Here is a 23463-nt window from a genome sequence, read left to right as displayed (position 1 = left end):
CCTTCTAGTGACACATTGATTACTAGTTTCACACTTAATCCCACTGACCAAGTACTGGTTCCCAGGAATACTGGCAGAGGAGAGGGTTTCTTCTTGGGTTCCCTGAAAGGAGTCCACACCTTTTTTTTTTTTCTTCTACTCCTATGAAACTGAAGATGTCCCTACAAAACCTTGGCCAGTGTGAACAGCAGTTTGTCTTCTGCAGTACGATGGAGTCTAATCTGTTCCCTTTCTAAGTGTCCTGTCTTCACAGAGCCCTACAGTGTGATTCAGGGAAGGCACTGTGGGGTGAGGTATTGGGATTCCCTTCCTTTCAAGCCAGGACAGTAGTGGGTGGTTGTCCTGAACCCTGCAGAGGACTCTATAGAAGGCTGGGTGAGGCAGAAGGAATTGGCAGAATGCTAAGGCACTGCCTTGCTAATGTGATTTTAGCCAATCAAAAAAAGCTTCCTGGTGACGCTTTTGTTGCTAAGTGAAAAGCCTGTGTGATGAGGCCTGGGAGAGCTGGAAATCCCCTGTGTGACACAGACTTCCCTCCACAGCCCCAGGACAAAGCTGAGGAGCTTCCCCTTTAGGATAGGAGTTATGGATATAAGATAAAAAATTGAATCTACTTTTAAAAAGGAACTACTTGTTTTAAATAGGATAAGTAATGAAAATTTTTGTCTGAGTTTATCAAATGTTACTGGACTGGACATTGTTAATATATATAATGGAGTTTTTGTCTGAATCTGTCAAATATTAGTGGACTAGACATTGTTAATGTAACTCTTGACTGTATATATTGTATATACTTATTGGATAGTTTTTCTTGTATTAGTTATAAGCTTTTTAAAATTTTAGACAAAAAAGGGGGAAATGTGGTGGCATTGTGTTCCCCAAAATATTGTGTACTCTAATAAATTTATCCGGGGTCAGAGACAGAACAGCCACAATATTAAACATAGAGGTTAGGCAGTGGTAGCACACACCTTTAATCCTAGCATTCCGGAGGCAGAAATCTGTCTGGATCTCTGTGAGTTCAAGGCCACATTGGAAACAGCCAGGCATGGTGACACATGCCTTTAATCCCAGGAAGTGAGCCTTTAATCTCAGGCAGAAAGCATAAAGATATATAAGGTGTGAGGACCAGAAACTAGAAGCATTTGGCTGGTTAACCTTTTAGGCTTTGAGCATCACAGTTCAGCTGAGATTCATTCTGGATGAGGACTGAGGGGCTTCCAGTCTAAGGAAACAGGATCAGCTGAGGAAGTGGCGAGGTGAGGTAGCTGTGGCTTGTTCTGCTTCTCTGATCTTCCAGTATTCACCCCAATACCTGGCTCCAGGTTTATTTTTATTAATAAGACTCTTTTTTTTTTTTGTTTGGTTTTTCAAGACAGGGTTTCTCTGTGTAGCTTTGAGCCTTTCCTGGAACTCACTTGGTAGCCCAGGCTGGCCTCGAACTCACAGAGATCCACCTGGCTCTGCCTCCCGAGTGCTGGGATTAAAGGCGTGCGCCACCACCGCCCGGCTAATAAGACTCTTTAAGATTCATGCCAAAAAAAAAAAAAAAAAAAAAAAGATTCATGCTACAAGGAATAGGAGAGGCAAAGCCCTCAGCTTATTGTGTGGAGGTCTGAGGTGGGGGTAAGGACACAGACAGCATCCATCTCCAAGGTCTCTGTATGGCCCTGTTTGTCTGCCAACCATTCACATCTGAGTTTATGATCCTCCTTTATGTTCTGTGTCCATCCTGAGCACCACTGTTGGTAGGAGCCCAGGGGTGCCCTTCTGGTTCTCTACACCAGGGTGAACAGTGTGGACCCCAGCAATGCCGTAGTTTACCTGCGCTGCCAGAGCCCTCATTGCTGCTGGGTCCCCACCCCCTTTCCTTTTCCCTGGTCAAACCTGCTTTTAGGTCCTGTGCTCTGTTTAACTAGGATCTAAAAAGATAGAGATAGTGTCATTGAACAAGGGGCATGCTGGCTGGCACCGTGTGACAGGCATGTGGACATCCTTCTGAAGCTGCTGCTTCACATCTTTGGCTTTTTGTCCTTGAAACTCAAGGTGACTGTGTCTGAAAGTCCTAAATGGTTATGGAATTTTCCTTTGCTGACATCAGTGGACCTATTTTATGGTTGTAGAGGATTTAAACAGCAGAAGAATTCATAAGAAAAAAGTTGGATTAATTAACTTCTCCATTATTTTTGATGGAACATCATGAATGAAATAGATTCCTGAATGAGGAAGATTTCTGAGTCTGGGCCACAATTGACCTGCTATTTCCAACACTCACACTTGACAGTTTTCATTATTAACCACATCACATTACTCTTTACTGTGCATGTGAAGATCTAGTGTACAGTTCATAGAGCATGGTTTACATTTGACAAGAAGTCCAAGATTAGAAAGAGGTTCAGTGACTTGTTGACTCCCCAAGAACTCTGCTTTTTCACCTGAGACTCCTCAGACTATCAGTCATAACAAAGGATGATCTCTGTCCACTAATACATGGCTTCTGTTTAATTTTCCTACTAAAACCCCAAGTATAAGAATACTCGCTTTTAAATAACTATCCCAAAGTTGTCTATACTTGACTCATTTTTTTCTTTTGGCTCTTTAAACACTAAACACAGTCAGTCTGCAGCTTGGACAGGCTTACCCTGTAACTGAGAGGATCTGTCACCTCAAATGTTCACCCAGTGGGACTCCATGAAGATACAGACCATGCACAGTATAGAGAGCCTTTGTAAACAAATGTCTGCCTAGAAACTGATGACACACTCCAGCTCCGGTGCTGATTGGTTGCTCTTCTGAGACCACGCCCCAGTACTCACAGAGGCATCTACAGATTTTTGCTCTCAGAAAGGGGCACAGCTGGTGTGAGTCCTGGTGACTGCCATCACCTTTTCCTTCGAGATGGCTCTACAGGTCCCCAGCCTCCTCCTTGCAGCAGCTGTGGTGCTGATGGTGATGAGCAGCCAGGGGACCGAGGGCAGAGACTCCCCAAGTAAGTTGGGAGTGGGGTGGGGGGCTCTCTGGAGCCAGCACTCTGGGGGACCGGTTCTGAGGGACACTGAAATGTGGGGGGAGGGGATAGTAAGATCCTAAATTTAGAAGAGTCTTTTATCATAGATCTCCTTTCTCTGAAGAGAGGGCGAGGCTACATTCTCATTTCTAGGTTCTAGTATTGAAGTTGGGATCGTGCTACTGCACAGGCCGAGTCTGGCCTAGTGAAGTAGGAGAAAAAAGTAGGGGACAGAGTGTAAATCTAATACCAAGGACAGGACAATGGGGCGCCGGGTTATGCTTGAGGAAACAGCAGGGTTTGCCATATTACCTACCCACCCCCTGCGCCCCGTCCCACCAGCACTTTCTCTGGGGAAGTGCTAGATCCTGAGATGGAGAAACACGGGGCAGTGACGGTCTTGTAGACTTGGTATTTGAGGAAAATTCCTGATGTGAAGTGGAGGTTTAAGGGAGGCAAACTCTCATCTAACCCCGAGAGAAGTCAGCAGACGGAGTCTAAAGTTATCCACCAAATGGAAGTTTGAGGACAGGACTCGTGTTGGTAAAACGAATTTGCAAGAAAAAAAATAGACATAGACGGGAAATGTGTGATACATACGGGGAGACCCCTCAATGCAGCGTCAGAGGAGTACTTTATAGGAAGCACCCCTCCCAACTCCGTAAAGCCCGTGCACAGGGGTGACTTCCCTTTTGCAGTTATTCTTAAGATGCTCTGCAGAGTGACCTCCCCCCCCCCCCCCAGGCAGGCAGTCCCCCAGGTCACCTGGATTCTCCTTTGTCTGTTTTGCAGCGGGGCTCTCTCTGAGAATAAATGCCCCCTAGGGTCCGGGAGGGCAGGGTCGTTCGCAGTCAGGAGAGACTGTCATGTGGTTGGGTTGGGGTAGCAGAAACAGCCAAATATTCTAGTTTTCTTCCTATCATAGTTTTATTACTTCGTTGGAAATTTCGTACAATATATTTTATTTTATTCACCCCGAATTCCAACTCCACCCAGACCCAACCCCTCCTTTCTATCCACCCAACTTTGAATGTTCTCTTATTTATTTATTTTTTTAACACACCAAGTACAGTTTGTGCTTCCGGAGATATTCTTATCAGGACGAGAGCTCAGTTGCTCGACTCCCTCCCTTGAACTCTTCTTTTTGAGGACAGAAACGTCTGTGAGGTGCCCCGGAGCCCCGTGGAGGCGGGGTCCACTCTGAGTCCCGACCCCTCTAAGTCAGGCGGGGCGCCCTCCCGACCCCGGGAACCGAGTCGTCCATCCTGAAGCTCCGGCGCGGGGTCAGGCCTGGCTCCGGGGTCTCCGCTGCCCGGCGCCGCCCCTGGCTGACCGCGTCTGTCCGTCCGTCCGCAGGGGATTTCGTTTACCAGTTCAAGGGCCAGTGCTACTACATCAACGGGACGCAGCGCATGCGGGGTGTGGACAGACAGATCTACAACCGGGAGGAGTTCGCGCGCTATGACAGCGACGTGGGCGAGTACATCGCGCTGACCGAGCTGGGGCGGTCGTGGGCCGAGTACTTCAACAGCCAGAAGGATTACATGGAGCGGAAGCGGGCCGAGATGGAGACCGTGTGCAGACACAACTACGAGGTGACGGAGGTCCCCACCTCCCTGCGGCGGCTCGGTGAGCGCGGGGCGGGTCCCCGGGAGGTGGTGGCCGTGGGGCGGGTGGGAGGGGACCCCGCAGCCAGGGTTCCCAGCGTGAGGAACCACAGCCTCCTCTCTGTCCGCCCTGCGCCACACAGCAGCTCCATGGAGTCTCCCTCCTTCCTCACCTTTGCCCTTTGCCCTTTGCCCTGTGCCGCCCAAGCTCCCCTCTGACCCCAGCTCTGCTGCGAGCCCCTAAGCCAGGACACTGGTCAGCACCGACTCAGGAGAGCAAAAGGGAAGGGGGGCGGGGAGGCCACGATCCTGTAACTATGTGATTTAACTTTTGGCGCCAATTGTTCACCGCCCATCGGTTTCCCTGCTTGTCCCTTTGAGGCTGAGGAGGTCTTGTGCCGGCTGTTTGCTGCCTGGCACTAGCCGGAAGTCATTACTGTTATGTTCCTCGTGCTTTGAAGTAGACTGTGTTGACTTGGATCACATTAAAAGTTTGTGATTCAAAATCTGAGGGGGAAATACTAAAAACAACAGAAGAGGCGTCACTGGAGCCCTGGGACTGGAGTTACAGACATTTCTGGGAACTGAACCCAGGTCCTGTCTAAGAGCAGTATGTGTGTAGCATGAATCTTAACAGGTCTTATTAATAAAATCAAACCTGAGGCCAAGTATTGGGGTGAACACTGGAAGGTCAGAGAAGCAGAATAAGCCACAGCCACCTCACCCCGCCAACTCTTCAGCTGATCCTGTTTCCTCAGACTGGAAGCCTCTGAGTCCTCATCTGAATGGGTCTCAGCTGAACTGCTGCTCAAAAGCCTAAAAGCTTAACCAGCTCTAGTTCCTGGTCCTCACACCTTATACCTTTCTGCTTTCTGCCATCACTTCCTGGGATTAAAGGTGTGAGTCACCATGCCTGGCTGTTTCCAGTGTGGCTTCTCTGCCTCCCAAGCAATAGGATTAAAGGTGTGTGTGCCACCATTTTCTGGCCTCTATATTTAGTGGCTGTCCTATTCTCTGACCCCAGATAAGTTTATTAGGGTGCACAATATTTTGGGGAACACAATACCACCACAGTATGTGGCCTAACCCCAGCTTTCTCCAGCCCCCAGGCTTCCTTTCCTGAGGGGAGGGCGGCTGCACTTTGCCTACACCACCCTAGAACTAGCAGTTTCTTTAAGGGATCCTGGCTCCATTTCATGGGGACCAGCAGCATCCTGGATGAGGCCATTGCCCTGTCAGTACACTCCCTGATACTCTGAGAATCTCTTAGACATGATACCAATAAAAGGGTCTTGTGAGGCATCATATTCAGTCAGATTTAATACTGTACATCACAACTAAAGGCTAACACAAGGTGCTTATGTTTTTCCCTCTTGCTTTCGGGGCAACCTTGTCACTCAACTGAACTAGTCCATTGTTCAGTCCATTGACACTCAATTCCTGATAGCAAGGGAATGAATGCAGTGATGGCATCGGTAATTAACTCACTTGACTGTGGAAACAGAGGGGTTGGGCATGAGAGAACATAGGATGTCTTCAGTTCATGAAATACACTAAGTATGTACACTGTTTTCACCCAGAATGGATAAAGGGAATGCAGAGAGATGGCTTCTGAGGTAGTGGGCACAGTGTGTAAAGTCAGTTGGGAAAGACGTCTGTCCAACTGTGCATGACGGTCTGAGGAGATGAAGGAAGTGTTCTACTGGAGCTATTTTTGCAATTTTTCTTCAAAAATTGTAAACTTGAAATCACAATCTTTTTTTTTTCTTTTGTCTTACTACATTTCACATTAAGAGCAGGGCCACTCACTCTTATTTTCCTAGTGACCGTTAAGTTTATATTTGTGGAGTGGATCTTCATTCAGAATTAGAACCTAGGCATTCCAACCTAACTATTCCCCATTGGGAGACTCTATGTGGTCCCCCATCTCACTTACCGGCTCCCTGTCTATATGGCCCTCCCCACCTCAGTCACCATCTTTTCTCATCTGTCTCCTAGAGCAGCCCAAGGTGTCCATCTCCCTGTCCAGGAGGGAGGCCCTCAATCACCACAACATGCTGGTCTGCTCGGTGACAGATTTCTACCCAGCCCAGATCAAAGTGCGCTGGTTCCGGAATGGCCAGGAGGACACGGTGGGGGTTGTATCCACGAAGCTTATTCAGAACGGGGACTGGACCTTCCAGATCCTGGTCATGCTGGAGATGACCCCTCAGCGGGGGGACGTCTACACCTGCCACGTGGAGCACCCCAGCCTGCAGAGCCCTGTCACCGTGGAGTGGCGTAAGGGGAACTTTTTTCTTTCACTGTGGGCTGCACATGATGTGGGATTTTAACTGTTATTACCCCATCCCCAGTGCTACCCACTTCTATCCCTTGTCTTTCTAAGTCTGATTCCACTACTGAGCTGAGAACTACAGGAAACTAGATCTCTTGCCTCATAGTAAGGACATCAAGAGACCCCTGACCTAATTGTCTCTACTGACAGGAGTTCTGAGAGATCACTACATAACTGGGAACTCATCCCTAATATCCAGAAGAATTGACAGTGATAGCTGGTGACTGGGTATTTGGGCCCAAGATTATAGATAAGTCTGTGAGGTGCAAACATCCACTTAGCCCCTCCCTCTCACAGCTGTGTTCTACATCTCTTATCTGGCCACCCTTACTCATTCCCTTCATCACTGTGTTCAGATCTCTTGGCCCTTCCTTGCTCTAGACAGGGTCAGAGCAGAAAACCGAGTCCTCCCAGCTCCTTCACTTCTTACAACACGGGCTGGACTTCAGGCTCTCAGTCAGGGCTGTTGTGATGTGTGGGGTCAGAGCTGACACTCAGTCTTTGCTCCCCAGGGGTGCAGTCCGAGTCTGCCCAGAGCAAGATGCTGAGCGGCATTGGGGGCTTCGTGCTGGGGCTGATCTTCCTGGGGCTGGGCCTTTTCGTCCGTCACAGGAGTCAGAAAGGTGAGAAGCTCTGGGGAAACTGAGGGAGGTGGACTGTGCTGAGGGAGGGAGCTGGGCTGGGGAGGGGCATGAGAGACCCTGGGGGAGGGTGGTCACTGGAATCTGACTTTGCTGATTGTGTGGCTGTGCCACAGTTATGGTGAAGCCCATCCTGGGACTTCCATCACTGTCCACTCTCACTGGCTTCTTTCCAGAAGTTTCCACAGAGAGCATGGGCCTTGCGTTCCCTCCTCCCAGTGGCAGTTTCCCCCATTGGGTAGGGGTTGGGGGTGCTCAGGGTCTTAGTGGACACAGATGAAAGAACTTCAGCTAAGGCTCATGTCCTGTTGCCCCTTGGGATTTATGAGAGATCCCTGTTTTTATAACAAGACCTTTCTCTGTAACTTCTTTTGTAGGACCTCGAGGGCCTCCTCCAGCAGGTAACATTTCAGCCTTTCACGGGGCGGGGGTGGGGTGGGGTGCAGGGATATGGGTGTGAGGGAAGTATAACTAACACAGTCCTGGTTCATAGCCTGTCTTACTGAGGGGTTGAGAGTGTCACAGCTGTTTTCTTTAGGAAGCTCCAAAAGTTGTCCCCAAGCAGGAATTGAGTGGAACCTGAGCCATGCCTTGAGTTTAGATAGTAAGATGTTGCCTGCTCTGTGCCCCACACTGGAGACTTTGGACATCGTTAGCGCCTGGAAGAGGCTGACAGTCCTGTAGAGGAGATGGATCCCTCTGACTTACCAAAAAACTCAGATCCTTCATATTCCCAGGAGTGGGAGGGTGGCTTCCCTTCCACCCCCCACACGTTTGTGTCCTGTGAAGCTCTGTCCCCTTCAGCTGCCTTCCCCTCTGCACAGGTGATGGGGGAGGTGGCGTGGCCTGGACACCAGCTTCCTTTGTCTAACTCTTGGGATCCAGGAGGAGAGTCAGGAATCTACAGGATACCTTTTGTGACCACCTCTCCCTCTCTTTCCCACAGGGCTCCTGCAGTGATTCATGGTGTTTTGATTGAGCTGACTGCCACATTATAAGACCAACAGCCTGCCTGCCTCTCCCTGCCCTCAGTTCCCGCCTGCCTGTGCCAGCCTGCCTGTCCCTTTCTGATTCAGAGTCTGGCATGGTGCCAGTGTGCCCACCAGCTCAGCTCTTGTGATCCTCGACTCTCCAGGGCTCTGTCTTTGGCTCCTGGACTGATTTTAGAGACTGTCTGTGTACTACAGCATGATCTACTCAGACCCCCAGACCTCCTGTTTCCACCGTCCCACACGGGCTGCTGAAGAGATGCGCTGAAAACATTCACCTCTTTTTCATAATTAAATGTGATTCTGAATTATGTGTATCCTGAGTCTCCCACTGAGTGGGGTTGGGTAGAGATGTGGGACAAGGTGATTCATCCACACTGTGTCTGGAAGTAGTGGTTTCCACTATGAAGGTAATCGGAAGCATCTTGTTAAGGTGGGCCGAGGAGACAGGCACCAGCTGTCACAACTTCATGGCTCATACTTTTGCTGTTCAGTGTCCTGTTCTCACACCACCCTAGCCTCTTCCAGGTTGGTGAGGACAGTGCAACTAAACATGATAGAATTGTTGGGGACTAATACCGTGACCTCTCATCACTGGTGTTCCAAATGCGTCCTGTGAAGTCACATTGATTGGGGCTCATTTTCATTTTTTAAGGATTAGAGGCAACAATAAAAGTAATTTTTGTAGTTGCAAATGATAAGAACCCAACTTAGTCTTATTTTGTTGATTTTGTAAGGCAGCTGGGTGTTGGTTTCAGAAGTGACTAGATACATGTAACTGATGAGAGTCATCTCCCCTTAGTTGTCACGGCCATCTGTACTATCTCCACTGCATCTCCTTGTCCCTGTCTCTATGGTGTGCTCTCTCCATCTTTGTCTCTTGTTCCTCTCAGGTCTGTTTCATTGCACTGAGCCTTTTCTCTCCATTTCTCTATCTACTCCCCTGTCATTTGTTCTTTTCTCTGTTTCTTTTGCATTTCTGTTTTCTGAATCTCTCCTATCACCTCAGATCTTATCTCTATGTGCCTTTCTGACTCTGTTGTATGTCTACCATGTTTTGACAATTTTGGGGAAATCCTTATTGACCAATCCTAGGTAACATACACAATGTTGAAAAACATTATCACATCCACAAGGATGTAAACAGCAGGCATTGTGTTCATCTCCCTTATTAGAGAAATTAATTTCCAGAGTCTCAGCATGGAGATGGTTAAATCAGCCTCATGGAGCACTTGGATCTCCAGATCCCCTCACAGCAGGGGATAAGGGATGATTTGATTTTGGTAGGCTTGTGGCAGTTTATGTTGATGGTCAAATTGGAGACCCATCTCTGGGCATATTTGTGAGAGACTTTCTATGTTAGACTGAGATAGGAAAACTCATCTTAAATGGGCTGAGGTCCCCAACAGGGAGAAAACAAAACAAAGGCAAGAGGGACATAGACATTCATCTCTCTCTGCTTCCCAATGGTGGATGAGATGTGACTTCCCATCCTCCTACCAGCCTTCCCCATCATAATGAGCAGTTTGAATCATAAGATAAGAAAAACCCCTGACTGTGTAGCTCCCTGCCAGGTGTTTTGGCAGAGCATTGAGAAAAGTAACTAATGTACAACCAAACAGAACAAGTGGCCCAGCTGTCTGTGGGGTTCTTGCTTCCCTCACATGCATACTATCAATACACAAGCACATGGTGTCATCACTGTGCTGAAATTCTTAGGGTTGGAATCCCTATCACCTGTGAACATTGTGACCTCTGAATCTTACCGTCATTCTCTAGCTTGTTATTAGGGAAGTCACTGCATATGGTGGCCTCTTTGAAGTGATATCAGCCCTGAGAGCTGGAGCACATCTTCAAGCTTTCCTTTCACCAACAAAGTGAGCCTATGGCTGAGAACATGGAAGACCACACCTCTAAGGAGCACGCCCCTCATTCACACACTTTGTCTAGAGGATGTTACCAGGATTTCCATCCTCTAGACCAGGTCAGAATGGGAAAGTAGCCTTCTTATCTTCTGTGATCCAGGCTGCAATGCAGGTCATCAGTCAGGGGCACTATGGGGTGTACAGACTGCACTTAGGGCTCTTCTCCCTGAGACTGTAGTCTGTTTTTCCAGAACAAGACACACACACACACACACACACACACACACACACACACACACACACACACACACGCGCGCACACACTGCCCACAGAGGCTCGAGAGGGCACCAGGTCCCTGGATCTGTAGTTACAAATGATTGTGAGCCACCACATGGGTCCTGGAAACCTAACTCAGGTCCCTGCCAGAGCAGCCAGTGCCCCTAGTCTGTGAGCGTCTCTCCTGTCCCCAGTTAGAAGATTTGTTATCATCTTCAATGATTCCTGTTGCTTATATTACAGAACCCAGTGGGTGCTGTCCTTTTTCCCAAGTTGACCAAAAAGACCACTTTCCTCTTGGGGGAATGGGAACAATTTGTGCTGTATTTTCCTCAGAGCCCCCAGTTCTTATAAAGAGAACATTGCTTTGATCTTGCTAAGGAAGGAATCAGGGCTGGGAGTAATCAGCGTTTAGGGAGAACCTGAGGTGTGCTTTTTCTAGTTGAAACATAAAGAGGAGAGTAGGAGAATACATTCTAAGACATGCTTACAGTTCAGTAACTATCACCACAGGCTAGAAGATTCTTAGGGTCGGGTCTTGACAGTTATATAGAAACACTATTTGTTACTGGGCAGTATAATATTTAACTGATGATTTAATAAGTAGCAAGTGCAACATTTACAAAAAAATTTGCTAAGAAAAAGAATCAAGTCTTAGTAGGCACATAACTGGAGAACAATGAATGGTCAGTTTTGAGTATTTAGTATTGAAGAACTTCACTGAAGAACTTCTAAAATATATTTCTGTTTGACCTTGAAAACATACCTAATATGACTACAAGTTCAATTGTAATAGATGACTAAATACTAACTTGCATTTCTTTATATCCTAATTAGTTGATAATAACTTTCAAGGACTAGAAAATTACATTACATTGTTAAATGAGCTGTATAGGTACAATATCTTGAACAAGATTAGAATATATATGCAGCATGTCCCAACAAAATTAATCTCAAATTTGTATTAATATACAAAATTTGTATACAATATACAAAAATCCAATCCAATGTAAAATATTTAAAACTAGTAGTTGCTTTTTAAAAGTAGGATTCAGTAATCTACCTTTTTATCTTATCATTTCTATATAATACATTTCGATATCATATCCTCCTTTCTTCTTTTAGAAAGAGATTGACTATGACCAATAATAATTTTTAAGCAATCCCTAAACAAAGATGAACATCCATAATTTTTTTGGGAATGTGTGTGTAGTTTTCTAGGCTACTTCCTGCTGATTGGGAGTGCTGGTAGTCTTATGGGGACACAAAGAAAATTTAGGATTATGGTCAAGTCCTAACTGGAATAGTCTGTGAGGCTGTATCATCTCAGCTAGCCATCTCGATATTGTCCTGAGCAGTATTTAGTCCAAAGCCAATCTTTGTGGGAGGCGTTTGTCAGTTTAATGGCATTATCACTATCCTGATAGAATTTTCGAGCCAGGCAGTGGTGGTGCACGCCTTTAATCCCAGCACTCGGGAGGCAGAAGCAGGCAGATCTCTGTGAGTTTAAGGCCAGCCTGGGTTACCAAGTGAGTTCCAGGACAGGCATCAAAACTACACAGAGAAACCCTGTATCAGAAAAAAAAAAAAAAGAAAGAAAGAAAGAAAAAAGAAAAGAATCATCACTGTGGGACCCTATCATTATTTTGGAGACTTCAAAGTCTATGTTAGGTGTGGTCATGGTTCACTGCAGAAAATCTTTTTTTGTGGGACATTTTTTTAGATGATTTGTCCTTTTCTTTCATACGTCTCATTTGTCCAGTGTTCTTCAGATTCCATAGCCTTCATTCTCCTGAAAGACAAAAGCAAAACCCTTCCCCAACCCTAACTTTGTGGAGTTTCCAAATCTAATCTTTATCATTTTTAATTTATAGTTTCTCCTGAATTTTTTATTCTCTCTTCTATAGCTGTTCTATCACTCTAAGCAGTATGGGTTTTTTTTTTTTCAATAGGCATTAGGTTCTTTAATTGCTCTGGGAAGGAGTTTCTTCCACAATGACAGGAAAAGATTGAACGGAATTTGACATGGGGGCCTGTGAGAGGCCCCCCCAGGGAGTTTCCCAACAGCATAGGTAAGGGATTATCTTATCTGTTCCTTGTTGATTTACACTCCTTAGTCCAATGTCTGCCTTTGCCATACCTGCATAATCCAGAAGGGGTGTTCTGTTGGGATTATTCCTTGAAAAAACATTGTTTCTAGGAATGCCCTGTTAACAGTCCCTTTTTAGGTGAGCACATGTTGCTGGTTCTGCAGCTGGGATCCCATTGTCTCTGATCTTGGGGGTAGGGGTGGGCAGACACAGAACCAATGGCACAGGCTTCTGGGAAAATGCAAACAATCTCATTTACTAAACAAAGGACTGAGGTTTTGGGTTTTTTTTTTTTTTAAATAAGATTTATTTATTTATTATGTATACAGCATGTATGACTGCAGGCCAGAAGAGGGCACCAGATCTCATTACAGATGGCTGTGAGCCACCATGTGGTTGCTGGAAACTGAACTCAGGACCTCTGGAAGAGAAGTCAGTGCTCTTAACCTCTGAGCCATGTCTCCAGCCCCCAGGACTGAGGTTTTTAATGTGTGGATTTTTTTGGCAGACTCTGCTTCCAGCTGCTCTGGCATTTCTTGCTTGGCTCCAGGCTGCATATCATCATTTTTTGGTCTGGAGCTTATGGGTCGGGTTTCCCCTGGCCAGAATGCTCTCTGTGCATGTCACAGCTCTTTGTTTAAGGCATGGTTCAGTGCTTTCAACCTTACCTACCTCAGCCATGTTTACCACAATTAAAACATTTGACATTACTATTTTTCTTCAAACCTCTGTAAGTCTCCTCTCCTATTCAACATCATTATGGTCATGAGATTCAATATTAATTCTATCTTGAATCCATTCCTCCAATGGTGCTGATCTTGCCTTTAACAGCCTAATTACCTTTTTGTGTTTTGCATTAGCATTTTCAAAAGCCAGAGATTCAATTATTATCTGTCTAGTTTCTGAATTTGGTATCATTCTACTTACTATTGAAGTCAGTCTTTGTAAGAAATCAGTGAATGTTTCTTTTGGACCCTGTATAACTTTAGTAAATGATTCAATTTTCTTTCCTTCTTCTTCAGTTCTGTCCCAATCATTCAAGGCTGCTGTGTGGCATAAAGTCAGAGTGTGGTCATCATGTAAAGATTGTCTTTGTATATCAGCATAATTGCCTTCTCCAAGAGGTTGGTCTTGGAAGATTTCCATACCTCTGACCCTACTTTGTTGTTCAATGGTCTTAGCTTCATCTTTCCACCAGGTTCTCCATTGTAACTGGGGACCAGCCTCTAGGACTGCTATAACCAAATCTCTCCAGTCTTGAGGGATAATTCTATTACAAGTGGACCATGAATTTAACATCTGCTTCACAAATGGTGAGTGCATTCCATATGAGACCATTGTTTCTTTGAATCTCCTCAAATCTAACATTTGCACAGGAATCCATTCAGCTCTTATACAGTCTGGGGAATATGTATCACTTGGCAATTCCTATAAGGTTACTGGATAGATTAAGGTTGGCTCTTTGAAAGCCTTAGGCTGTTTATCTGTAACCTTATAATGCAATGCTAAAATTGGTTCTCCTATAAATTCTTCTGAGTCTGAATATCTCTATGATTTGTTTTAATAAGTTTTTCTAAAATTTTTATTTTAGTACTCATATTAGCCAACTTTTTAAATGATAAAACAGAAATGATCAAACAAATAATGTTTATAATTGACATTATGTAAATACCATTAACATTAACTATCCTCTCATTTAATTCCATTTTTAGACTTTCTAATATATTATCAGAAACCAAACATGCTCCATTGTAAAATTGTTTCCCACTTTTAATGTGGGAAAATTTTTTTCTTTTAACTAATTTCTCCATTTAAGAAATCCCAATGACTCAACAGATCTGCTGACAATGATGATTAAGATGACAGTGTGGCAGCAGCCCAAGGAGGGGTTCAAGGAAAGCCAGAACTCACCAGGAGAGGAAAGAAGCGAAAGATCCAGCTGTCTGCATGGGGGAAGTGTGTGAAAGTGGCTAATGCCTGTGTTTTCTGGAGCCCCAAAACCCATGGCATTTACTGCAGAGAGGCTGCAACAGAAATTTAGCCACTGAGATAGGGACTCTCAGCCCAGATGGGGTGGTGATTCTGGCCGAGTGTAGCTTTTTTGTGAACTCTTGCCCCCAAAGTTGGACACCAGATGTTGAACAAATTCCTAAATGGTCTTCTGATATAAAACCCAGGCCACATATTGGGGTAAATACTGAAAGATCAGAGAGACAAAGGAACAAGCCACTGCCACATCTCACCTCACCAACTCCATGAATCCTTTGACTGAAATCCTCTGAGACCTCACCCAAAAGGCTCCAACCAAAACAGCCTTTAGTTCCTGTCTCCTCACGTCCTACATACGTTTCCCTGCCCAGCCATTAAAGGCATGTGTGCTTCCCAAGTACTAAGATTAAAGGTATATGCCACTACTGTCTGGCCTCTATGCTTAATCTAGTGGCTTGTTCTGTTCTCTGATCTTCAGACAAATTTTATTAGGGAACACAATATATCACTACAAGTGGTAGTCATCAATATTGTATCTGTAAAATTCCCAGGCTCCTCTGAGGGTTACATGACTTAGAACCAGCTAATGGGGGAACAAGGGGGTGTGTGTAGTATGTTATGTCTGCACTGTCTTCTGAAGCCACAAATGTGTCATCACTGTAGTGATGGTGTGTGTGACGTGATGTCATCACTGTAGTGATGGTGTGTGTGACATGATGTCATCACTGTAGAGATGGTGTGTGTGACGTGATATCATCACTGTAGTGACAGTGTGTGTGACGTGATGTCATCACTGTAGAGATGGTGTGTGTGATGTGATGTCATCACTGTAGTGATGGTGCGTGTGACGTGATGTCATCACTGTAGTGACGGCGTGTGTGATGTGATGTCATCACTGTAAAGATGGTGTGTGTGATGTGATGTCATCACTGTAGTGATGGTGTGTGTGGGACTCTAGAAGCCCCACTCCTAAGGCTCTTGAATGAACTAAGTATTTTTTACTGAATTAAGCCATGGAGATTCACTCACTATTGTGAGCTAAGAATTACTGCAGGATGACTTTGTCCTTCCTGACTATTGTGGAATATTTTGCTTATGGAGGAGACTTAATAGTCAGTCAACTGAGTTAATGAAAGCTAAGAGATGCTACTCATCACCTCTCATGCTTATTTTGTGTGTGTTGTGAGAACATTTGAAATTTGCTCTTGTAGTAATTTTTAAACATACAGTACAATGTTAATGTTAGACAGCATGATACATAATAAATCTAGAAATCACCTTTTCAGTCTAAATAAAAATTACACTTGACCGACATCTCTCCTTTCCTCCTCCTCCCTCCATTCCCACCCTCTGCCCTGGGAACCACCATTCCATGTTCTATCCCTTTGACTGTTTTTAGGATTCCATGTGTGAGCTCATGCAGTACTGTCTTTCTGGGTTGCTTATTTTATTTCCTACTCACCCTTCAGGCTCATCTGTGTTTCTATAAATGATGGAATTGTCTTCTTTTTGAAGGTCTAATAGTAGTCATATCTCTCTCTCTCTCTCTCTCTCTCTCTCTCTCTCTCTCTCACACACACACACACACACACACACACACATACACATGCACACACACCACATTTTGTAATCCATTCATGGAAATTTAGGTTGTTTCTATGTCTTAGCTGTTGTGAATATTGTTACAGTAAACACTGGCATGTAGATATCTCCTCAACATACTGATACTTTTGCATATGTACCTGTAGTCCAACTTTCTTTGGAATACCAACTCCCAAATAATGACATGGAGACTTCTTATTAAGTGTGAAAGCTTGGCCTTAGCTTAGGCTTGTTCCCAACTAGCTCTTAAAACTTAAATTAACCCATTTATATTAATCTATGTTCTGCCACATGGCTCATTACCTTCCTCCATACTGTACGTCTGATTTCCTTTGCATCTCGCTGGTGAATCCCTGCCTTCCTGGTTCTTTTCCCAAGATGCCTTCTCTCCCCAGAAGTCCTGCCTATCCTCTACTGCCCAGCTATTGGCCATTCATCTCTTTATTAAACCAATCAGAAGGTGCCTTAGACAGGTGAGGTAAAACATAGACATTTTCACACAGGGTGATCAAATATTCCACAACATGTACCCACAAGCAAGATTGCTGGGTTGTATGGCATTTTTATTTAAAATTTTAGGTGGTGAATTTTCAAAAGCATTTGTGTGTGTGCTTTCTTCCACATGAGTGGAAGTGTGTTTCTGCGGTGGGTGCTGTCCTGTTCTATGCACATCCTCTTTGGGACCAAAGCATTCTGTCATCTAATTCTGCTCCCCAGGAATTGCCTTAGGTGATGAGAGCTGCCTCACTGGATTTTGCCCCAACTTGCTTGGGGTGTAAACCTGGAACTTTACTCTAGTTTAGGCAGCCTCAGCTGCCTGTGGTTTAGACCATGAACTTCCTGTGGCTGAAATCAGTCCACCTTCTAAAGACCTGCTTGAATTCATGGCTCACCCTGTGAAATCCATCAGTTACTACAGTCAGCTAAATGTGTTGATCTCTGTGTGTTCTTCCCTTACATATGGCCGATGTCTTTCATCCCCCATCTTAGACGAAGGCATCAAAGTTTCTATCCTTCTTTTTCTCTTCTCCTTTACACTTCCATGTGTCAAATTGAGCTTTCTGACCTTAATGACTCTAATTTTACAAACACCATTGGTCACTCAGTGTCCTTGGTTTGTCATGGAATCGTAATAGTGAGGTTCTTTGCAGTCATTTCCTGACTTCCTGTTTCCTGATTGACAATTATACTTTACTATGTCATGATCTGAATCAACTTCCAATAAAATTATGTGTTAAGTAACTTTTATGTTTTCTCACATCCAAAAGTATTTTTATCCTTTCTGGCTGTGATATAGAAAATGTGCAGTTAATAGAAAATATTTTTCTTTTAGAGCATAAGACTTTCCTTATACTCTTTTTACATTAAAATTTTTTTTTTTAATTTTCTAAACAGGATGTCACTATGTAGCTCTGGCTGTACTAGAACTCACTTTGTACACCAGGCTGGCCTCAAACTCACAAAGATTCACCTGCCTCTGCCTCCCAAGTGCTGGGATTAAAGGTGTGCACCACCACCACCAACTGGTGGTAAAATAATCTTTTAAAGATTTTTGAGTATTTAAATATTTAAATACCTAAGGTATTTGTATCTGTCTGTGCATCACATGTGTGCAGTGCCCAAAGAGGCTGGAAGAAGGTGTTGTATCTGCTGTATCTGAAATTGTAGAAGATTGTGATCTGCCATGTCAGTGCTGAGAACCAAACCAAACAAGTGCTCTAAACCGCTGAGCCATCTCTCCAACCTTCAGTATTTTATATTCCTTTTAAATTATTAGAACTATTATAAATATTTATTTCTTTTTGTTTTTTATGTGTATGTGTATGTGCCTGAGTGTATGTGTGCACCACATGGATACAGGATCCTGCAGAGGTAGGAAGAGGGTGTGGATCCCCTGGAACTGGAGTTACAGACAGCTGTGAGCTGCCATGTGAGTGCTGGCAACCAAACCCATGTCCTCTGGTGGAACAGCCAGTGCTCTTAACTGCTAACCCTTCTCTCTAGTCCCTATTTATTATTATTTTTTAACATTCTTGATTTTGTAATTTCTGATAGTATAAATTACTTCTCTGTTGCTGTGATAAAACATCATGACCAAGGCAACCTGTAGAAGGAAGGGTTTATTGAAGCTAATGGTTCCAGGGGGTAAGAGTCAGTCACCACCATGGTGGAGAGGCATGGAAGCAGACAGGCATGGTGGTTAGAACAGGATGCTAAGAGCTCACATCTTGAACCACAAGCAGGAAGCAGAGAACAAACTGGAAATGGCAAGTGAGAACCCTCAAAACCCAAGTACCACACTCTTCAGACATTTCTATCAATCTATTTCTCCCAAGGCTCAGAGAACATTGCAGGTGAGGAGGCAGAAAGAATGTAAGAGTGGGAGGTTCGGGGGTGGGGAGTACTGTGCTCTAGACATGACTTGGCTACTGCACTCAGGACTGCACAAGATCAAGCCAGCCAGAATTCCTGCGCAGATAGGGAGGTGCTCTCCAGGCCCCGCCCCTTACAAAGGAGATATTGGCAGGTAGTAACTGCTGGAGGAGAGGGAATCAGTCTTTTTGAGAGAGTAGCCACCTGTGAAGTTCTCACACCCCTGTGGATGGCCTCACAGCTGTGCACATATGGGCAGCACTGACTAGACATGAAGTTGAGATTGGGGATGTTTTGAGAAAGTATTTGGGGGAGTAGGAAGGGGAAATGGTGGGTGTATATGATCATATTTCATTGTATCTATGTAGGAAATTCTCCAGAATAAAGAAAACTTAATTTTTAAAAGCACTTTTGTTATGATTTTAAAAAATTCCACTCAAGTAGTATATTTGTTACAGTTAATAAACCTATGTTAACACACCATTATCATTCTAAATACAATTTATAATTCACTTAAAATATTTGTTAATTTTATGTGTACAGGTGTTTTGCCGACACATATGTCTATGCATCATGTGTTTGCAGTGCCCATGGGGGCCAGCAGAGGGCATTGGATCCACTGGAACTAGAGTTACAGACAGTTGTGAGCCACCACTATGTGGGTGATAAGAACTGAACCTGGGTCCTCTGGAAGAGCAGTTGTTGCATGAATTGTTAGAAGGTCTTGTTAATAAAAACAAACCCAAGGCCAATTATTGGGGTGAACCCTGGAAGATCAGAGAAGCAGAACAAGCCACAGCCACCTCACTTGCCAATTCCTCAGCTGATCCTCTTTCCTCAGACTGGATGCCTCTCAGCTGAACTGTGCTGCTCCAAAGCCTAAAAGCTTAACCAGCCAAATGCTTCTAGTTCCTGGTCCTCACACCTTATATACCTTTCTGCTTTCTGCCATCACTCCCTGGGATTAAAGGCGTGAGTCATTGTGCCTGGTTGTTTTCAGGGTGGCTTTAAACTCACAGAGATCCTGATGGATCTCTGCCTCCCAAGTGATAGGATTAAAGGCGTGTGTGCCACCATTTTCTGGCCTCTGTATCTAGTGGCTGTTCTGTTCTCTGACCCCAGATAAGTTTATTAGGGTGCACAATATTTTGGGGAACACAATATCACCACAAGCAGTCAGTGCTCTTAACCACTGAGCCATCTCTCCAGCCCCATTATTCACTTCTGATGCTGGTACATTCTGAGGATTTGAACAAGTAAATGACATGTACCAGTCATTAAAGTGTCAAACAGCTATTTCATTGCCTTATAATTCTGTGCTCTCTGATACACATTTTCATGTTCAGATTACCTGGGCTTAATAATTTCTAACTGATTTTTAAATTATTCTCTTCTACCTCTTAGATATCTTTTCCTTCCCTTCCCTAAACAAATAGACACATAGAGTTGTCACATATGACATGGTTTGACTATAAGCTGACAGGTCACAGGAGGGAATGTACCTTTCCTAGAGAGACAAAGACCTAGCTAGACAGTCTAGCTTCTCGTCATAAGGTCTCCCTTACCTGTGTCTCATAGACATTATCACTCTGTTGTAGGTAACTTCATTTTAACTCTTTTTATGTTTGTGCATGAATGTACTGTGTGTGTGTGTGTGTGTGTGTGTGTGTGTGTGTGCCTATGTGTGTGTGTGCCTGTGTGTGTGTGTGTGTGTGTGTGTGCATGTGTGTGCCTGTGTGTGTGTTGGAAGCTTCTACAGTAGTAGATTACATACATATTTTGAAAGGTCTTTAGTGCTGTTCATCCTCCCCCACATTCCCTCTTCTAGTCTTCTCTCCCATGCTCACCCCAATTTAACCCTTCTTATCCCACTATTCCTCATCCTCCCTTTACCCCACTGCATTTTATCTCCCCTCTTTTAGAAGCTCCCCGCTCCATGGTTACATACTAATTTTCCTGACTTCTATGGGTATTCCAAACGAAACATACATCTAAAGATTCAAATTAATCTTATCATATAAAATAATGACCTGTCTTTGAATATAGGTTTCTTTGCACTAAGGTGTTGTGTATTTACTGTGCTAGTGTTTGTGTTTTCCCTGTTGCATTCTAAGCTCACCAATGCAGCTGGCATGGACAGAAATGCCCCCAGGTTTATAGCAACCTGCAGTGTCTTCCTAGTGCCAATCAGAGTTGTGGGTGCCTCACCTCCTAAATGAAGCTGAGAGACAATGGAGTGAATGTAGCTATAGGATTCCTCTAAGCAGATTAGCCCAAGTGGGACTCACTGAATCCCTTGTAGATATCCCTGTGTCCTGGGAGCAACAGAATACTTCACCCCTGGCCCTGTGCCCCTCATTTCTCCTGATGAAGGAGCCATGGGCCTGTGAGATCCAACCTCCAAAGAGCCAACACAGTTTAGCATCTGTGGCAGCAGCTGTGGGTGCAGCATCCTCCACTAGACACACTGTCCCCACTGCCCCCCAGGGAAAACTCTGTTGTAGGAGCTGCTTCTCCTGCTGCTGTAACAAATACATGACAGTAGCTTCTTAGGGAGAAGGGAGACGGGGAGGGAGGGGTTGAGGGAGGGAAGGTTTACTTTGGCTCACAGTTTGGGGGGAGACAGTCCACCACGGCAGGGAGGCAGAGAGAGCATGAAGTGTTTGGTCACATTGCATCCACAGTCATGATGCAGAGAGAGATGAAGGCTGATTACTTTCTCCTTGATACAGCCCACAAGACACTGCTAAATATATTCAGGTTGGCTCTTGCCACCTCACCTAAATGTTTCTGGAAATGCCCTCATGGACACACCAGGAGGTGTATCACCTGGATGATTCCAAAAAATTTTGAGAACAATCTTAACTTTTGATAACATTTAAAAATACTTTTATCACTTTTGAGTTTCAAAGTTCTTTTCATTAAATCTTCTGTAAAATACATGTAGTTTTTTCTTTTTCACACACACACACACACACACACACACACACACACACACACACACACGTATTTAGACAAACTCTTCCTATATAGTTCCTGCTTGCCTTGTATAGAGCAGCTTGGCCTTAGACTTGTGAGGACTCTCCTACTCTGTCTCCAGAGTACTAGAATTACTGGTGTGTGCTCCATACTTGGTATTTTCTTACAGCAAGTGTACACAGAAGCAGATTTCACACCCTACTAACCTGTGCCTGACTGGAGACAGATGACAGTGTTCAGGGCTTAGAACAAAAAGAAGAGAGAAAGTTCAAACTTGGCTAAGATTCTCAAGAATTCCAAGGCTGTATTTGGTTGTTCCTGTGTCACTGGCATGGGATTATGTGGCCTGATTCCAGCAAGCTCCAAAATGAAAAACAGGAAAAACATAACAAAACAAAAACCAGTAACTGACTTACAAAAGGTGATTTATTGACTTTGTGCAGCTACTGAATCAGGGTCATGGAGAGATTCTACAGCAGATACAATTTGAAAGATGCCAAAAACCAAAACTCAGAATAGGGGAGAATTCCAAGGGTGTGTGAGCTGTGAGGGGGACAGCCTCAGGTCCAAGAGAAAAGCGAGATGGAGGACACTTGGGGAAGAAGACAAGATGATGAACTGGGCCAGAAACACACTGTGCCAGCCATTCAGCACATCGCTTCTGCCCTGGAGAGGGCCACACACCTGCAACAAAACAGGAGAGGGGTGTGTTCCAGAGCCTCCCGAGTGTGATCACACCAATGCACAGTTCTCCAACAACGTTCTAACCACGTTTTCATCAGCCTCCTTTCCCTTGCTCCCCCTGTCAAGTGGCTTTGGCTCCCACAAACACAAACCCTTACCTTCCTTTCCAGGGTGTGGCTCACAAGGGCCCTGGGTGTCTGGAGGGGCCACCTGATCGCAGGCCTTGAATGATGAAGACGGTGCCCACCACGATGCCCACGATGCCCACGGACAACCCCAGGGCGCAGACCACAGTCTCCGTCAGCTCTGACATGGGGGCTGGAACCTCGGGTTCTGGGAAAGTGAAGTGTCTGAGTCAGGAGAGTGTGTTCATGATGTGTGTGTAAGAGGGCCTGTGTGAGGATAGAAATCAATCCACACAGACTTTGGGGCTGGGCTTATGGGAGAACATGAAGTCTACCATTAGAAACTCTTTAAGAGTGGAAATGAGTTTGGTCACCAGAGCCAGAAGACAGGCTGTTCTAGAGACAGAGGACAAGAAAGTGCAGAGGTAGGTAGAACTCACACACACCCCAGTGTTTCAGCATGGGCTCCTCCAGGCCCCAGTGCTCCACCTTGCAGTCATAGACATCATCGTCAGAAGGGATGAAGGTGAGGTAAGCCATCTTGTGGAAGGAATGGTCACTGTTGGAGAGGAAGCTGGTCTCATAGACACCTTCCGTGACTGACTTGCTATTTCTCAACCACGTGATGTTGATCACAGGAGGAAAGATGTTGTCCACAGAGCAGATGAGGGTGTTGGGCTGACCCAGCAGCACAGGGGACTTGGGGAACACAGTCACCTCAGGAACCTCTGGAAAGGAAACAGCCTGGACATGAGTGGCTGATGGGAGTTTTTCTCCTGATGTTCCTGCACTATGAGGTGAGGGAGCCCTCTCACCAAGACTCGAATACATGATGGTCCAAGAGCCTGAGCTTCCCTCCTGCATCCACTTTATCCCTGTGCCCTTCTCTAGGGTGTTAGGA

The 23463-nt window shown here is 45.0% G+C and overlaps 2 protein-coding genes across 3 annotated transcripts in view; one reads left to right on the top strand and one right to left on the bottom strand.

Moving 5' to 3' along the window:
- LOC102912661 (H-2 class II histocompatibility antigen, A-F alpha chain) overlaps positions 1-23463 on the bottom strand; it is an 83289-nt gene that overhangs the window by 54617 nt on the left and 5209 nt on the right. Inside the window, exons 3-5 of one of the 2 annotated variants that reach the window (XM_042265577.2) lie at positions 23009-23290; positions 22596-22770; positions 22162-22437 (exon numbers count right to left, since the gene is read on the bottom strand). In XM_042265577.2, the coding sequence (XP_042121511.1) occupies positions 22616-22770; positions 23009-23290 (437 nt within the window). In that variant the 3' untranslated portion in view covers positions 22162-22437; positions 22596-22615. Of the gene's footprint in view, positions 1-22161; positions 22438-22595; positions 22771-23008; positions 23291-23463 lie in introns of those variants that run through there. The other variant, XM_015990498.3, reaches the window with a different exon arrangement.
- Positions 2829-8890, top strand: LOC102912969 (rano class II histocompatibility antigen, A beta chain-like). Its single transcript, XM_006997388.3, has 6 exons — positions 2829-2989; positions 4364-4636; positions 6613-6894; positions 7462-7572; positions 7968-7991; positions 8537-8890. Exons 1-6 carry the CDS (start codon positions 2899-2901, stop codon positions 8548-8550), a joined length of 795 nt encoding a protein of 264 aa, XP_006997450.1. The 5' UTR covers positions 2829-2898; the 3' UTR covers positions 8551-8890.

Source organism: Peromyscus maniculatus, chromosome 21 (genome assembly GCF_049852395.1).
Source record: "Peromyscus maniculatus bairdii isolate BWxNUB_F1_BW_parent chromosome 21, HU_Pman_BW_mat_3.1, whole genome shotgun sequence".
In the NCBI taxonomy this organism is placed as follows: domain Eukaryota; kingdom Metazoa; phylum Chordata; class Mammalia; order Rodentia; family Cricetidae; genus Peromyscus; species Peromyscus maniculatus.
This window is presented reverse-complemented; position numbering and strand designations above follow the sequence as displayed.

Coding starts and splice junctions, on each gene's coding strand:
- LOC102912969 (XM_006997388.3), top strand. CDS start 2,899: ATGGCTCTACAGGTCCCCAGCCTCCTCCTTGCAGCAGCTGTGGTGCTG. Junction 2,990..4,363: donor CGAGGGCAGAGACTCCCCAA/GTAAGTTGGGAG, acceptor GTCCGTCCGCAG/GGGATTTCGTTTACCAGTTC. Junction 7,573..7,967: donor CCGTCACAGGAGTCAGAAAG/GTGAGAAGCTCT, acceptor CTTCTTTTGTAG/GACCTCGAGGGCCTCCTCCA.